This window comes from Hemicordylus capensis, chromosome 5 (assembly GCF_027244095.1).
Source record: "Hemicordylus capensis ecotype Gifberg chromosome 5, rHemCap1.1.pri, whole genome shotgun sequence".
Classification (NCBI taxonomy): domain Eukaryota; kingdom Metazoa; phylum Chordata; class Lepidosauria; order Squamata; family Cordylidae; genus Hemicordylus; species Hemicordylus capensis.
The window spans coordinates 57,218,380-57,236,060 of record NC_069661.1 but is presented as its reverse complement, the minus strand read 5'-3'; the positions used below and the strand labels follow the sequence as shown (position 1 = coordinate 57,236,060).

Below are 17,681 nucleotides of genomic sequence, written 5' to 3'. Positions count from 1 at the left end.
TTGTGTGTATAAGAGATGGAGCAGGAAGGGGAGGGATGAGGGAGGGTGAGTTATAGCCAGGAATTTCTTTCTTTCTTTTCTTTCGAGTGTCACTGTCTCTTTTGGATTTGACTACTGATATACTTGAAAGAAAGGCTTGGTGCGACGGGGCTACTGTTGTCCTCCCACAAGCGTGTAATACAAGAAAGGTCTCTAGTAAAAGAGAGGGTGGTGGTTTTTATTTTGTCTTAAATATGACAAAACACCAAGCAGACTCTGTATCTGTTTTGCAAACCAGGTGGACCTCAGGGACTGGGCTTTGAATGGAAATACGATATCTCTTGATGATGAAACAGTTCTAGATGTCCCCGAACCCTATAACCATGCAGCCAAATACTGTGCCTCACTGGGGCACAAGGCAAACCATTCCTTCACACCCAACTGTATGTATGACTCGTAAGTATTGTAATTGGATTTGAAACCAAATGCTGTTTTTGAAGTGTCCAGATCCTGACCCATAGTGCACTGTTTTTATGCAATATCTTGTGACAACAAAACAGAGGCAGTGATCATTTGGGGCACAGAACTGAATCAGCAGCATGGAGGAGTCGCTGCAGTGTGCAACTGGAAGCAAAGAGAACATCTCTGGAAAACAACACTGCTTGTCTCCACTCTGGACACCCTCGTGCTCAAAAGTGGGAACCCCAGCATCTGCCCCAAAATATTCTGCTGTCCCAAATGGCTGCCTTTATGATCCGACAAGCGTGTCTCAGGGCCTTTAATAATATTGCAGAGGATGCAGTCAGTCAGAAGTTGTGCCCGAGAATCTTCTGTGATGTTGCAAGAAATCGTTTGGGATCATACTGCTTCACTGATGATCTGAAATGCATTGCTGCCCGAGCCAGTTCCTTGGGTTGCATGGGCAGTTCCTGGGGGAGCCAGCCATTCAGCCTGGGTGGGCGGCCCACAATTGTCCCTGTTCACTGTGTGGCTTCACATAGCCTGGAACTGTGTGTGTCCAGGCACACATTTAACTGGAGGAGCTGTATGGTTATGCCTTTGTTAGGGAAGCTTTTACACCACTGTGGCTAGAAGAATGTGAGTGCTGGAATGGGACTAGGGCTAGAGGCTCTTCATTTCTACCCATATTGCTAACAGGACAGTGGTGGGCAAGAACATAGCAGTGGTGTAGTAGGAGTCCACAGAATCTAACCCTCTAGAGGATTATTGGGTAAACGTTATGGTGGAGAATAAGAGGGAAAGGAGGTGTGGAGAAAGCTTTGGAGCCGCATGCCATATGGTGTATCGACACTAATAGTGCTTTGCTTACAGTGCAAGCCACCAACTAGTTATGTTTCAAAGGAGCACTTAAGTAATTGCTTTAAAGTTTAGTCATTTTGCCTGTGCTCTTCCAGAAATCCCATTCAGTCCCCAGTGTTGAACTATGCTTATGAAAAGCATGTAGTAGATAAGTGATTTTCTGCACTATGTGGAATTTCCAGAGCTCGTCTGTTAGGCAGACACTTATCGCAAATTCCCAGACCCACACAACCAATTTTCTAAATATTGCTTTTAGTGCCTCTTAAAAGAATATTGAGGATAGCCCAGCATTGCAAAAGTATTTTAAGGGAACATAATGCAACACTTGAGACCATACTTCAGGTGAACTCTGCTGAACTCAAAGGAGTGAGTTGTCCTTGACTGGGATTCAAAAACCTGCACCCCTTGTGTGAGCCCAAGAGAGTTTTGAGGATATATTTCTAGAGTGGCAGCCTCCAAGAGTAAATCAGGTCTCGTTGAGCCTGTCTAAAGTAGTTTTTTGGGCTCCAGCCTTTGTATTTACAAAAGATCTTTTGCACTTATGCACAACAGAGTTCTGTAGCACTGTAGACTCCCCCGCCTTTTTTTTTTTTTTTTTTTGCATAAGTGTTCATGGACTAAAACAGACTAATAGACTATCCTCATTTCCAGCTGTAACCAAGACACATAAAGTAGATACCAGCAATAGCCACTGGAGGGATGCTGTGCCGGGTTAGATAGGTGCAGTTGTTCTCCCCCTATAAGAACACCACCACTTTAAAAGATGCCTCTTTGCTCAGTTAGCAGGAGTCCCTCCCTGTCTCTGTTCCCCCAAGGATTATTTTAGATTATCTCCTTGGAATCAGGGACCTGACTCTCTTGCCTATGTAACTCTGTAAAGTTCCATGTACATCAATGGCATAGTTTAAATAATGATAATACCTCTCTAGAATGCAAAACCTTGTGTGGTTCCAGAAAAACCATATTTGGGAAATCCCATCATGTTCAGATGAACCAGGAAGTTAATTTGCTTAGGGCTGGATTGATCTTAAACAGACATGAAGAAATGTGAGGCTTGGTAAAACAAGGCTACCATGAAATGTTGTTTTGATTTCTAAAAAGAGAGAGAGCCAAACAAACATTTACTTAAATGCATGGGACAGATGTTAAACACTCCCCCCCCCCCCTAAAAATCAGTAAACTGTTTTGGGTTTTCTTGGATATGTTTTTTCAAAACAATAAGAATACGTGCCTCTTTGCTTTCCAGATTTGTTCATCCTCGCTTTGGGTTGATTAAATGTATTCGCACTATTAGGGCTGTGGAGAAAGATGAAGAATTAACTGTGGCATATGGATATGACCACAATCCTGTTGGACAAAATGGGCCAGAAGCACCAGAGTGGTACCAGGTGGAATTGAAGGCCTTCCAGGCTGCTCAGAAAAAGTGAAATGCATATTACTTGCCCTGTTCAGCAAACTGGATCTATGCACTACCTTCATACGGGAAATAGGACAGGAGTTGTTAATGGTGGTGTTCCACGGCCCATCACTCTGCGTCAGAGAGGGTTTTCTTGCATACTAACAAGTTTTAATCAATACTTTAGAGCATTTTTTTAAAAAGATTAACTAGTGCTGTGAAAACCTATTTAATATGCTATACAAGATAGTATGACTATTTGACAACCTTCATCTAATTCTGTATTACACACAAGTTGCCAAAATTTAGAAGAAGGGTATAAAAAGACTGTTTTTATACAACCTAGTTATGGTTACTGTGTGACTGCATTTTATATACATTTTGTTTTGTGAGAGTAACAGAACTGTGCTGTTTTTACTCTTCTTGAAAAGTAGCATTGTGTTTGCTTTTAAAATCTTTAATCAGAGTATGCTTTAGAACAGTTTCTGTCTAGGTGCATAGGAGGCTGGCTTTTGTAACTCCTCTCTCTAAACATTGCCATTTTCCTAAAGGTGTTTGTCTTTTATCAGACTGCACAAAGATTTAAGCAGCAATGCTATGCACAGGTTTCTGTGGCTTGGTGGAAAAATTAATTTTAGAAATGTGCCTAAGAAAACAAGAGCTGGGGTATTTTAATTAAGATAATCACTCTTGGATATTTCAGGGTGGGTGGGGTTGTTTTCTTTGAACAAGAGAGCAATCTATCAAGTGATGCTGCTTACTATAATGAGTGTGGAAGCAAGTAGTTCAAGGTTGTACTAAGTAGAGTCTTGTTTGTTAAACTCTCTTCATTTCATTTTCCTGAATGGTTAGGTCGTCTCCAGGAATTCTGAGAGAAAAGTTAACATATCAGAAACAGGTTTGTTTTGATGGAGAGCGACAGAGTAATAACAACTGGAGGATGCCGCACAATGGAGCCTTGTTTACTGTACAGGATTTAGTATATAAATTAAAAACAGGAATATTGAAAGGTTAAAGGCAAACCCATGAATTGCTACTGTAAAACAAATCATGTTATGTATATTTCAAGTAACTTTTATGGGAATTCTAAACCTGCATTTTATAGCTCTTAACTAATATTTCTCTATGATAAGTAAAGCAATTCATCATTACAGAAATTGAACTTTTCAAAGTTCTGCAGTTGAGCTGTAATATTAGCATTTGCTTTTTAAATAGTTTCCCAAATATTTGCAGTGCATTAACAGATTACTTGCTTTAGAGTGTTTGTACTAGCAGAAGTGTAAGCTCATGCCACTAGTGAGAAAGTTTGGTTCTTTATTTATGCTATGGAGACATCCCTTTCGGGGAGGGGCTGTCACTTTCAGGGGCAGAGCACATACTCTACTTGCTGAAATCCCAGTGTCAATCCCTGTCATCTCAGGTAGGGCTGGAAAACATCCCTGTCTGAACCCTTGGCAATCTACTGCCCATCAGTGCAAACTGTATTAAAGTAGAGGAACCAGTGGTCTGACTCTGCATAAGGGAGCTGTTGTACATGCAGGTCAATATAACTCACTTCTGCTGGGCTTTTAAAAATTAACCAGCATTCAAGCAGGTCGTGCAGGGCTTAAAGGCAGGGAGGGTCTGATACTGCTCGGAAATGTTAAGGAGGGACTGAGAGAAATGTATCCAGGTGGGGTCATCCTGAGGTTAGCTTTCAAGGTTCCTCCCAAAGATATTTTAGACTTTATTGTGGTGGGAAGTTAAAATGCAATAGCTTCACTATTTTTCAGGTTCCAGGTTAGCTTTTTTTAAATTTTAGAATATGCATAAGGAATTAACTAAAAGCAAAAAAAGAAAAAAGAAAAAGGTGGCCCTTTGGTGTCAAAGAATCATCGTCATTGTAATTCTTTTACATTGATATTTATAAAGCCGTATTTATTGTCAGCTTTATTTCAAAGAAGAAGATGGATGTTGCTGTTTAGGGTTGTACAGTGGATGAACTTTTTATTTTATTTTATTTTATTTTATTTTATTTTTAAGTCTGGCCAGGATTTTAATTGCAAAAGGTTGGTGAATGGGGGCTTTGTCAGTACTCCCAACTTCGCTCTTTGGCAACTCAAGCCATGTCTCTTCAGGCTTGTTCAAATATGGCAAGTAGCCCACGCAGATGAGATTTCATTAACTCAGCTGGGTTTGTGAAGGCTGAACTGACCCTCACTTGTGGAAGTGAGATGGCAAAGACTGAAATGATGATGTTAAAGCAGATCTGTACAAAAAAGGGAGGAAAAGTGACGCGGAACTTATTTTTTACATACATTTAAGCGCACTACCAACTTGCTATTCATTCACACACAAAAATGTCTGCAGATGAATACTACTGAATTTGATGGACCAGGTATTGGTTCAATGAAATTATTCAGTAGCAATTCTGCATCTAATGTCCTTTCTGCTTGCTTTCATGGAGTTCAGTTTGAGAAAGTACTTTGGCATCTCTGCAGTTCTAAGCACATTTTCTAGGGTTCAAGTTCTGGATTTAATGTGGGATTTATTTCTGAATGAACATGCTTAGGATCACACTGCATATCTAATATTTGAACAGGTATACTCCCTGAGCTTACTGACATTATTGTTAATGCAGAAATAAGATTTGTTTCTCCTGATGACTATGTTGTTTTCTTACTCTTTGCTATCATATGTTTTGTTCTAGTAGTGAAGGATAAATCCATCACTAACACATGCTTCTGTCATGAAAAGCAACTTCTGGACAACAAACAAACCCCAGTAGTTGCAGAGAGCTGCAACTACTGGACTCTACAGTATACTTTGTTCTCTGTCAACACTTGAATGTGCCCCAAGCTCATCGATTCTTATTTTCTTTCACTTTCTAGTCTTTTCTCACTTCCTTTCTTGCGCAGCTTTTCAGAGACTTGTAGCTGTTTCTAGGCAGTGCTAACACTCACCTGGTAAAATATAGTTCCTTCATAGAAGATGTGGAATTGGGGTTGCAAAATGTTATAGAATATATATTTTTCTCTTTGTTGTCCAACTAAGAAGGATCATTCTGTACCCAAGAGCTCAAAAGAGTTAAGGCATATGTGGATCTAAGTTGATATTAATTGCAGCCTGTAATTCCGTAGCTCAAACCCATATTCTATGGATGCTGCTCAACTTCTTTATAAAAACTTTCAGGAAAGGGATCTCTGCAAGTGATTATGGCAGCTTGTTCCATTGCCTTTTTTAGAATTAGGAAGTATTTAGTTGGAATATAACTGGAGGACATGCTGAGGAGTAAGGATGTTTTTTAAATCTCCTTACTTACTTGCAGCTTCTTCTCCCCACTTCCCTTCTGGACTGGGGTTGGGGGAGGGACTCTGGTTATGGCCCCTGTGCTCTTCTCCCTTGTGCAGGCTGCTAGCTATCTAGGGCTCAGCTCACTCTAATTGTGTTATGATATCTTGCACCTAGGCTGATTGGTGTGGGTGAGAGCCACACTGGTTGGGCTTTTGAACTCCTAGCCCTTATTAGGGTGGGCAGCACCGGGGGACAACTCAGAAGGGAGCTGGAATAAATGCTGTAGGGTAAGGGGTTTGTTTCATCTGGCTTCTACTCCCCGCTTTCCTTCTGGACTTCTACTCCCCACTTTCCCTCTGGCGGGAGGGGGGACTCTGGCTATGGCTCCTGTGCTCTTCTCCGTTTTCAAGGCTGCTAGCTATCTGGGACTCAGCTCATTCTAACTGTGCTTATCTTGCACCTCGGCTGGGCTCCCTGATTGGTGTGGGTGAGAGCCACATTGGTTGGACTTTGAACTCCTGGCACTTATTAGGGCGGGTAGCACTAGGAGTGTGGCAGCCGAAGCTGGGCAGCCTTTTGGAGTGGGACTGAGGGCTGGGGCCAATTTATTGTCTTGGACTACTTCCCTATAGTACCAGGCTTTCTGTTGTTGCCTGGCTACTTATAGCTATGTGTCAGCGATTCTGGTAAGGGAGATGTTGTTCCGAAGGATCACAGCCATTCCACCACCACCCTTCCACCTTGGTACAGGTGGTGGAGTAGGGGGCGCTTTGCGGGTTCTGGAGTGGCTATTACTGTAGTGGTGGGCAATAGAAGATTTGGTGTTGGCAGGTCAGCAGGCCATTACAGGGGAGGGGAGACCAGAAATTTAATAGCTGTTTCCACTTCTGGCGGTCCTGTCATCTCTCAGGCCTCAGTGAGTCATTCCAACCACCCTCAGAACCTGACCTGCTCCTTTGCAGTGCCAGGTCTGTTCAAATTTAATCTTAGATGAGAGAGCCGACTTGGCTTGTATAACTGAGACCTGGTTGGGGAGGCTAGTGGCCTGGTATAGGCTTATCTTCTCCCTACTGGGTACTCTGTGGTGGAACAGATTAGTGAAGGGGGAGTGGCTGTGATCTATCAGAATAACATTTCCCTTACCAGAATCCCTGTGAGAGAACTGGACCATATAGAGTGTGTGTATCTAGGCCTGGGGACGTGGGATAGATTGGGGATTCTGTTGGTATACCAAGCACCCCGTTGCCCAATGGAGTCCCTAACTGAACTGATGGAGCTGGTTGCGGAGTTGGTGTTGGAGTCAACCAGGCTTTTGGTGTTGGGCAACTTCAATGTTCACTTCATGGCTGGCTTGTCTGGTTCAGCTCAGGAGTTCATAGCGGCCATGACAACTATGGGCCTATCCCAATTGATCATGGGGCTAACACACACTGAGGGTAACAACCTCAGTTTGGTCTTTTGCGCAGATCAAGGTGGTGGTCCATGGGTGGAAACTCCTAGAATATCTCCATTGTCATGGATGGACCACCATCTGGTTATGGTTGGTTTTGTGGCCACAATCCACCTCTTCAGGGATGCAGGGCCTATTAGGATGGCCCACCCAAGAAGGCTATTGGATTTCAAGAGGCCTTGGAGGGTTTTATAGTTGGTTCTGCCCGTGATTCCCTGGTGGAGACCTGGGAGTTTATCGTGGCAGTAGACACTGTCGCCCCTAAGTGTCTTCTCCTTTGAAATTGGCCCCATGGTACACTGAACAGCTGCAGGAGTTGAAATGGCAGTGGAGAAGACTAGAGCATACGTGGAGGAAGTCTTGACCTGAATCCATCAAGACACAACATAAAGCCCATTTGAAGGCGTATTCTGTGGCAATTCGTGCAGCAAAGAAGCAATTCTATTTTGCATGTATTGCATCCACAATCCAGTAAAATCATTGAGAGTTGTAAGGGGATTGATTCAGGTTCCCTCCTCTGAACTTAGATCTGGATTTTTCATCATCTTGCTGTGATGCTTTTAACAACTTTTTTACAGATAAAATCTCTCATATTTGAGGCAGCTTGGACTCCATGGTTATGGCAGGGTCAACTGTAGAGGTGTCCAGTAACTCCTCTGGTCCAATTAGAATGGATCAGTTTCAATTTGTGAGTCCTGAGGATGTGGACAAGCCTCTTGGTAGTGTTCTGCCTACCATTGTCCTTTGGACCCATGCCCAACATGGCTTATAACATCTAGCAGGGAGACTGTTCCCTGGCCTAGTTGACATCATAAATGTTTTGTTGAGGGAGAGCAAGATGCCTCCATGTTTGAAGGAGGCAATTGTGAGGCCTTTACTAAAGAAGCCTGTCCTGGAGGATGGTTATAGGCCAGTCTCCAACCTTCCTTGGGTGGGCAAGGTAATTCAGAGGGTGGTTGCTGATTAACTCCAGGCAATTTTGGAAGATATTATCTTGATCCATTTCAAACTGGCTTTAGAGAGGACTATGGGGTGGAAACAGCCTTGGTCGGCCTGATGGATGATCTCTACCAAAGAACGAATGGAGGGAGTGTGGCCCTGTTGGTTCTTTTGGTTATCTCTGTGGCTTTTGATACCATAGACCATAGTATCCTTCAGGATCGTTTGGGGGATTCGGGATTATATGGTACTGCTTTGCAGTGGCTCTGTTCCTATCTCTCTGGTAGATTCCAGATGGTGTTGCTTGGAGATATAGCTGCTCTCTAAAACAAGAGCTGTTGCATGGTGTCCCTCAGGGCTCCATCCTATCTCTGATGCTTTTTAATATCTACATGAAACCACTGGGTAAGATCATCAGGAGGTTTGGAGCAGGGTGTTATCAGTACACTGATGACACCCAAATCTATTTCTCCATGATTTCATCATCAGGAAATGGCATAACAAAATGGCATTTTAAAAAGTATCTAAAGATTTATCGTTTTACCCAAGCCTTTTAGCTTTTTAACTGTGTAACTTTTTAAATTTTGGATTATTTATTGATTTGTTTTAAGCTGTTTTTAATATTTAATTAAGTTTTGTTTTTATTTGTTGTGAACCACCCTGAGACCTTGGGTTAGGGCGGTAGAAAAATGCACTGAATAAATAAATAAATAACCCCACTCCATGCCTGCCTACGGGCAGTAATGGACTGGATGAGGAATAATAAATTGAAACTAAATCCAAGCACGATGGAGGTACTCATGGTAAAGGGTCATACTTCGAGGGACATGATAGATTTTCCTGTTCTGGATGGGGTTGCACTCCCCCTAAAGGATCAGGTGTGTATCTTGGGAGTGTTTCTGGACCCAGACTTTACTCTGGTTTCTCAGGTTGAGGCTATGGCCAGGAGTGTCTTCTATAAACATTGGTTGACTCAGGCACAGGCCTTCTCTGTAGTCACTCCTCTGTAGTCGCTCCCTACAGACTTTCGCGGTTTAACATCTTACCGGCCTTTAAAAGAGTCCTTAAGACACTTTTTTTAAGCCAGGCTTTTAGTAATCTTTGAATGTTTTAAATTGTCTTAAGATTTTGTCTTACTTGTTTTTGTTGTATTTGTTTTTGTGAATCACCTAGAGCCTTTGGAGTCAGGAAGTAAATTAAATTAATTATTGATTGATTGATTGATTGATTGATTAATAATTTTTACTGATTGCTGGCCTAGATCTGCTTTGCTGCAACTGGAGGCCACATTCTTCTACTGTATAAAGAATTGTTTTTCTTCTTTATGGCAGTCTTTTAGATACTAAAAGGAATAGTCATATTTCCTTTCCACCACTACCAGCTTTTCCTAAAGCAGTTCAAGTCAATACCACATTGTAGACCTCTTAAGCCTACCATGCATGCAGTTTGCCTCTGCTCTCAGTTTTCCGCAAAGCAACAGATGTACTAATGCTTCCTCTCTCTTCCCTACCAATCCAGCACAATTTGAATATAGTAGTGATATCTCCCTTTTAAAATACAGCATAAACGAGGTAAATTATTTGACAAGCATTTGGGGATAAGGCTGTAGCTCAGTGGTGGAACATCTGCTTTACATACAGTCTCTGACATCTCCATGCAGAACTGTGAAAGACACCTGCCTGAAACCTTGGAGAGCTTCTGCAAGCCCATGTAGTCGATACTGAACTAGATGGGCCAATGGTCTTACTCAGTATAAGGCAACTTCCTATGCTCCTTCTAAAGTATTTCATGTTACATTTTTAAGCCCAAAGAGCAGGACAAAAAAGGACACTTGCTTACTGGTCCTGTAAAGGCAAAGTGTGCCATTGAGTCGGTGTGAACTCCTGGTGACCACAGAGCCCTGTGGTTGTCTTTGGTAGAATACAGGAGGGGTTTACCATTGCCATCTCCTGCACAGTATGAGATGATGCCTTTCAGCATCTTCCTAAATTGCTGTTGCCCGATATAGGTGTTTCCCGTAGTCTGGGATTCGAACTGGCATCCTCTGGCTTGCTAGTCAAGTACTTGGATATTATTTGGATTCTGACAGTTTTGTGTTGCGGTTGGCATGAACACTGTTAAAACAGGAAATGCACAGAGATTAATTGAAAGTTGCGTACTGGCATTCCTATGGTTCCTAATAAAAATTGCTTTGTTGAATGTGACCAGTATCCATCCTGTCCAGCACAATAGTTTTCCACAGTGCCCTACTGGATATCTCCGGAAATTTGGCATGAAGAGCTTTCCTCTGTTTGCCCCCAGTATGTGTTATCTGGAGGTATTGGTGATGTACTTCTTTGAACATTTAATTAGAACTGCTAATGGCTATTAATAGAGCTGTCTTCCATGAGAAGGCTTACAACTCTGGACCTTTTCTGCCCTTTAACATCAGTTCAAAGCAAGGAGAATGAGTGGCCTAGGACTATGAGAAAACTAGCATTGATCAAGCGTTGATGTAGGGAACTCTGTGAGTGTCTACAACGGAAGGGGTTTCATATTCATATTTCATTCATTTCATGCAATGAGAGCTGTTTTATAAAAACCAGCTCTCCCTGATATGCAACCAAATCTTGCTATAGAGCAGTTTATGGGAAGTATAAAATAACACTTGTCAACCTGGGATTATGAAAAGGAGATTCTTGCACATAAGCCATATTTTGACTTTCATTGGCCTTTACTTTGAAAAATGGTGGCGGCAGCAGTGTGTGTGCATGAGAGAGAGTGAGAGAGAGAGAGAGATTTCCAGTAAGTAGTTGACATCCTAACAAAGTATGCACATAAGGAGGGATTGCAGGAATACACCAGGAGCCCTTGTGTAACACCCTCAGTCCCTCTCATGTGTGCTATTGCACAAGACTAAGAGTCCTTAGAGTTTGGAGTGCTCCCCACATTCCGGAAGTCTTTGGAATGATAAGATCAGAAACATGTTGCTGACCTTCATAACCCTAACTAGAGTATGTTCAGCTATGCCATGGATAGAAACCTGGTTAGTTATGGTACAGCAAGCATCCAACGCAAATTTTCTTTGGATGCTTGCTATAGCCTAACCAACCAGGTAAGGTAGCCTATGGGCCATCTTTAACCCCCAGACTTTGCCCCATCCAGCCCGGAGCTGTAACCATGTGATGATAACTATATGAAGGGTTGATTTTTCTAAAGAAAGGGAGGCTGTGTGTGGAAAAGCCTTGGCATGCTAAATGTAGCCTACAAGTCTTATTTTGCTTACTAGGAATCTGCTGCAGTCAGTGCTTAGAAAGAGGTTGATATGTTGTTTCACCATTGGCTGGATTGTGGTACTAAATGCCTATTTGCAAACTTATTTTTGAATCTAAAATGTCTTTAAAACATCTTTAGTGGAGCATTTTGAACAGAGGGTCAACTTAACTGAAATAGATTCAGTTGTGTAATTATACTCTGCAACCCAGCAAAATGGCCCTGACCCTATTACTGTTGTTTAAGAATGATAATTTACTATCTGAAGAATATAATAGAATGAGTTGGATGCAAAATGCTTGCATCAGTCAAAGGTTTTGTGCAATGTTTCTTTTACTGTTGCTCTTTCTGCAGCAAGATAGCCTCTCACTTCTTTTTGTATTTCTATTGAAAACCAACATGAATATAAAATAAAGTACGTCATTTAGAGGCAAGGGAAACTCTTATATTATTACCTTTTGGAAGCAATGAAATATCCAAGCCATAAAATCATGGGCAAGTGGGATTTTTCTTTGCAAAGTGTGTGTGTGTGTGTGTGTGTGTGTGTGTGTGTGTGTGTGTGAGAATAGATGATAGTTGTGTGAAAGTTTTATTTTTATGGTAGAATACCTATATATAATTATATATGATTATATTTAGGCTTTAAATATAAATGTTTTTTTAAAAAGTAATGTAGAAGTCCAAACAGATGAAACACCTTAAAATATAGAAACTAGACAGATGTTGCCTTACAACAAAGAAAACATCAGACTGAGAGGGATTGTATATATATATAGATTTTTGCTTTTTTATTGTGAGATGTTCACTTTAAGTGCAGGCACATTTTGACACTTTCTGAACTCCTTTTCCTAATACATAATATTTGTTAAATGCCAACTATAAGCTTAATCATTGGAGTGCTAACTGGTAAGACCTGCAGGTTCTTAGATCTGCTTTTGGAAGACTGTAGGTTGATTTAATCAATATCACACATGGAGCCATTTTGGAAAATATAACTTCCAGTATGATGGCCACATAAACATGGCATTTTTGTAACTAAACTTCTTATATTGTACATGAGAATGCTTATGGTGTTCATAAGGCCAACAGATCCATTTATGAACATTAAAATGTTTAATTCATAAGTATATATTTAAAATACATCTTTTAGTGACTTACCAGTGCCTAATGTGCTAATTGGTGTCATAATCCTCTGAATTTGAGGGAAATAACACTGAAGTCATCAGCATGTTTTCAGCTGGTCTTTAAATCAACTTTGAGAGTAACAATGGGCCATCAAACGGAACCAAGATTAAACCTTGACTTTGTGTGATGCTTTAGAGCCTCAAGAGCATATGCTTCCCCTTCTGCTTTGTTCACAAGCCTGGGAAGAATTCTACTTCAGACTTTGAGTAGAAACAGTAACCAGATGGCTCAAAATAAACCACAGTAAATCCAAGGTTTGAAATCCAGTTCTGATCACAATTTATTTCAAGACCCTTAGATAGTATAAGCCATATTGATTGGATGTCACAACTGATCCTAGCTTCTGATCTAACCACAATTGAAGCAGAATTCTTTTGAGGCTCATGCATGAAGGAAAGGAGAGAGAGGGAAGTGTTCCAAGACTTGGAGACATTGTATGAAGACAAGGTTTAATCTTGTCTCCACATGATGTCTGAACTTCATGCTGAGATCCAAATCATAGTAATTTTGTGCTGTGGTGCCCTACAAATAACATGCATTTTCTGATGCCACGTTAGTGTTATGTTAGCTTAGACACCATCTCTGATATTCAAAAATATTGATGTGCTCTCTATAGACTTGAGGAGCCAGCGTGGTGTAGTGCTTAGAGTGCTGGACTAGGACCGGGGAGACCCGAGTTCAAATCCCCATTCAGCCATGAAACTAGCTGGGTGACTCTGGGCCAGTCACTTCTCTCTCAGCCTAGCCTACTTCACAGGGTTGTTGTGAAAAGAGAAACTCAAGTATGTAGTACACCGTTCTGGGCTCCTTGGAGGAAGAGCGGGATATAAATGTAATAATAATAATAATAATAATAAATAGACTTTAGGTTATCTGTTGCTACAGAGATACTCAGTTGTGCCAGCTCTTTCTGTTCATTGTAGGAGCTTGCAGCCATGAAGTGCCTCTGGAACTCTGGTTAGGATCAGTGGTCTCTCTAGTTTTTTTCATCTCTGTGCGGAATGAGTTTTTTTCTGGGCGGCAGTATCAAGGCACTGTGTGCGCACATGCATTCAGAGTGGGGCCTTCCTGATTCAGCCTAAAATGAACTGAGTGGACACCAAAAAACTTGTGAGCATGCACACGTGCACACACCTTAGAGGGAACAGTGGTTAGGATACAACCCATTGATCTGTAGAATCAGCCTTATACAACATCTACAGTGGAGTGGAGGAAAGAACATTCTTCAAAGAAAATGAAGTAGTGTAAAATATACATTGTAGTACATCTATACAGCTTGAAGAAACAAGAAAAAAAGGAAGTGGACAAAAGAGTAAGTTAACAATCCATCTATTTTGTCAAACTTACCACAAATCAGTCAAATCTACACATAATGTAAGAAAATGTATTTTATTTTTCTGGGACTGTTCAGTGTAACCTTACAGTCCATTAATGTTACAGTTTTCAGTGTAGAGAAGAGGGTCTGACGGTGTGCAGTTGAGCGGCAAAACAGCAAGCTTAGGTCAGAAATAGGTTATGGCAAAGTAATAGCAATGGAAGCAAAATACTATGCAAAATGTTTGGTTGGGCTTTACAAGAAGTTCAAGAGAAGTTACCCTAAGAAAAACCAGTGTAATTCAGCTCTACACAGGGTAATAATGCTGAGTTAATAAATTAAATGGGTTATGAGATGAATGAACAGGGCATACTGAATACTCAGACTGAGGGAACCTGACTGAAATGTAGGAAACATGGAGCATAGAAATTATTATTATTATTTCTTGTTTACACAGTCAGACAGATTATTATTATTATTATTATTATTATTATTATAATATAATTTTATTTTACATTTATATCCCACTCTTCCTCCAAGGAGCCCAGAGCAGTGTACTACATACTTAAGTTCTCCTCACAACAACCCTGGGTTCTCCTCACAACAACCCTTAGGCTGAGAGAGAAGTGACTGGCCCAGAGTCACTGGATTTTCTCTTGAATAGGTACATCACCCATAGATGAACGTGCAATACTATATAGCGAGTCACTGCAGCCAGGTGTCAAGTACACCCAATGTGCTATTCCAAAGAGTTTCCAGGTTGTTATGAGGAATGTCACAATCAAAAATCACGATTGCTTTTTAGAATCTTTGATGTAATTGCATTATATTTGTTCAGGTGGTAACTATTAAGGATGCTTTGCATTCCAGTAACAAAAATGCAGACTCCTCTGACAGGAGCAATTTATATGTGCTATGAAGAAAATAGCAGAAAAATTCTCCTGAAAGATATACAGTAATATTCCACCCCCTCCCTCCCCCAATATATTATAATATGTACAGTGGATTCCAATGTAGCTGTGCTATCAATCTACAATTTTCTTAGTCACATTAATTGTGACTTATGTTGTTCCAAACGAAAAACAAAATATATTTGAACATGCTGTCTGCTGACCCATGGGGTGGAACAAGTTTAAAACTGGAAGGATTTTATGCTTTCACAAAATCTGATGATGTTCAGTGTTCATTGGAAAAGGGGAATAACTTCATAGAAAACATGGGTAAACATTAATCAAAGTCATGCACACCACTTTCATACCTACAAAGTTCAATTTGCAGTGACACATTTTCCATTCTTCAGCACTTTGTTGCACTTCAGTACAGTTTTACAACTGTCCTTGACCATGTGGACAATAGCTCCCTCTCTCTCCCTCCCCCCCTCTCCCCCCCCACACACACACACGGATACACAACAAATCCACCCAAAGTGTGCTATCGACAAGTGTTGCACTAAAGCAACATGCACGGAGTTGTCTACCAAGGTGGCCATACTTGAGGACAGGCTGATAAATTCCTGCCTTACTGAAAGCTGTGACCACTTCAGTTGCCATGATTAACCATCTAAATACCATTCCCATTCTTTGGGAGAGGGGGCATACAGTCATGACAACCAAAGCTGTCACAGTTTTTAGAAATATGGGATGCATCTTTCAAACTACTGAAGTGTTTGTTTTTGCAAGAAAGAATGCACAAAAAACCTGATTATTTCAAAGCAGAATTCTGTTGACTTTGTCTTGAGTGTATTTATTACAAGAATTTCTGCTGTTACTGCACGTATCCTAATGTAGAAAATTTCATTTGTTTACCATTTTAATACCTTGTTGCAAACAGTTATTCCACAGCTGAAAATACTTTTTCCATTTTCCATTATTTTAGAAAGTTTATTTAATTTTTATATTGCCTGTCAGAAGACATCCTAAGGTGGTTTGCAAAAGTTAAAATACAGTAAAATGCCATAAAAAACACATTTAAAACCTTAAAATCAGTTAAACAATAAAAACCATAAAATCCTCCCCCCTAACCCAAAGAAAAACCCATTAAAAAGACAAACAAAAGTAGGGAAGATGAGAGACCCAGCAGCCCCTAAGGGGTGAAGGCCTGAACAAATAAAAATGTCTTTAGTTTTTTACAAGTTGAAGCATATTATTTGCATAGAGTCAATACATTAGAGTGCAATAATTATGTAAAAATAAATCTGCTTCCATTTAATACAAAATATATATTTAATGTTCGCAAAAGGATTCCTTGACTTAAAAAGTACAGAAACAATGCCATCAACATTCTTGTATATGATCTAGACAGAGAGGCTAATATATAAAACAACAAAAATTGTATGTTTTTATATAGCTGCCATATTAAAATGTGTTGATTTTTCCAAGATGGCTCCATTCCATGCAGGGGTGTATCTAGGGTGGGGCAGGCAGGGCATGTGCCCTGGGCGCCACTTGAAGGGGGGGCGCCATTTTTTAAAATTATTTTTTTTTTTAAAAAAAAAGGCCAATGAAAACAAAATGGCTACTGCATATGCTCAAATGGCCTCTGTGAGGCCCTAGGCCATGCCAGGTCTTGCAGAGGCCATTTGAGCATGCATGGTGGCCATTTTGTTTCCAGATGCCATTTTTTTGAAAATTTTTATTTTAAAAAATGGCCACTGCACATGCTCAAATGGTCCCTGCGAGGTCCTAGAGGCCAGCGGGGGAGGGGGAACCTTTGCAGACCCCCCCATGGCCTTTAGGAAGCTCCCCAAAGAGGCTACAGGTTAAAAAAATTAAAAATTAAATATAATATAAGTCATTGTACACATATTCAGATTGTCACTATGTACAGAGAATCAGGGCTTGTGAATACTGAGCTGAAGCTTATGAGCTAGGATTGTATTCATTTGCTCTTTCTTTGCTTCTTATGATAAGTTAGTTAAATGTGATGTCAATAATATTAAAGGTGAGTTTGTTTTTGAATCAGTGTGAAATCCTTAGTATTAAGGCCCACTGGGAGTTTCTTGCTCTCTTTCTCTCATTTGAACTGACTTTCTGAAATACTAGAATATATTCCAAGCAGTGACACAGTTTACTCTGCATATCCTTTATTTTCAGAGTATCTGGGAAAAGTCAAATTCTCCATTTATTTTTAAAACTTATGTAATAGTGATGCAACAATGCATAGTAGAGAATTAGACAGGCACTTCTGTTTAGTTTTCCAAGTACACCTCCACATACTATTTGGGGATTTCATGAGCCCCAGCATACTGAAATTTGTAGTTTTCCAGCATTTTTTGGTTTGGCTACGTCCACTGCTAAATAGTTTTTGCAATATTAAAATATTAACGAGCTTGACTTGTATTTTTGAGCTGATATTATGGTAAAGTTATCTGAAAGTTGGGTGTCAGATGTTTGGACAGGGGGCGCAGTTTCAGTGCTTGCCCTAGACGCTATTTTCCCTAGATACGCCTCTGATTCCATGTGTGAAATGGATGTTCAACTTGCATCTACAATCCTTCTTATAACAATTTGCAGTTTTCTTTAAAGTGATTTTGGTTAGAACTCCACTTCTCTCTTTTAACGGAGATAGACTAG

The 17,681-nt window shown here is 40.5% G+C and overlaps 1 protein-coding gene across 2 annotated transcripts in view; it reads left to right on the top strand.

Annotated features, from left to right (window-relative positions):
* Window positions 1–14,649, top strand: part of SETD7 (SET domain containing 7, histone lysine methyltransferase) — a 34,086-nt gene extending 19,437 nt beyond the window's left edge. The window contains exons 7-8 of one of the 2 annotated variants that reach the window (XM_053257805.1): window positions 278–435; window positions 3,548–14,649. In XM_053257805.1, coding sequence (XP_053113780.1) covers window positions 278–435; window positions 3,548–3,710 — 321 coding nt within the window. In that variant the 3' untranslated portion in view covers window positions 3,711–14,649. Of the gene's footprint in view, window positions 1–277; window positions 436–2,545 lie in introns of both variants that reach the window. The other variant, XM_053257804.1, reaches the window with a different exon arrangement.
* Window positions 14,650–17,681: the final 3,032 nt, after the last annotated feature.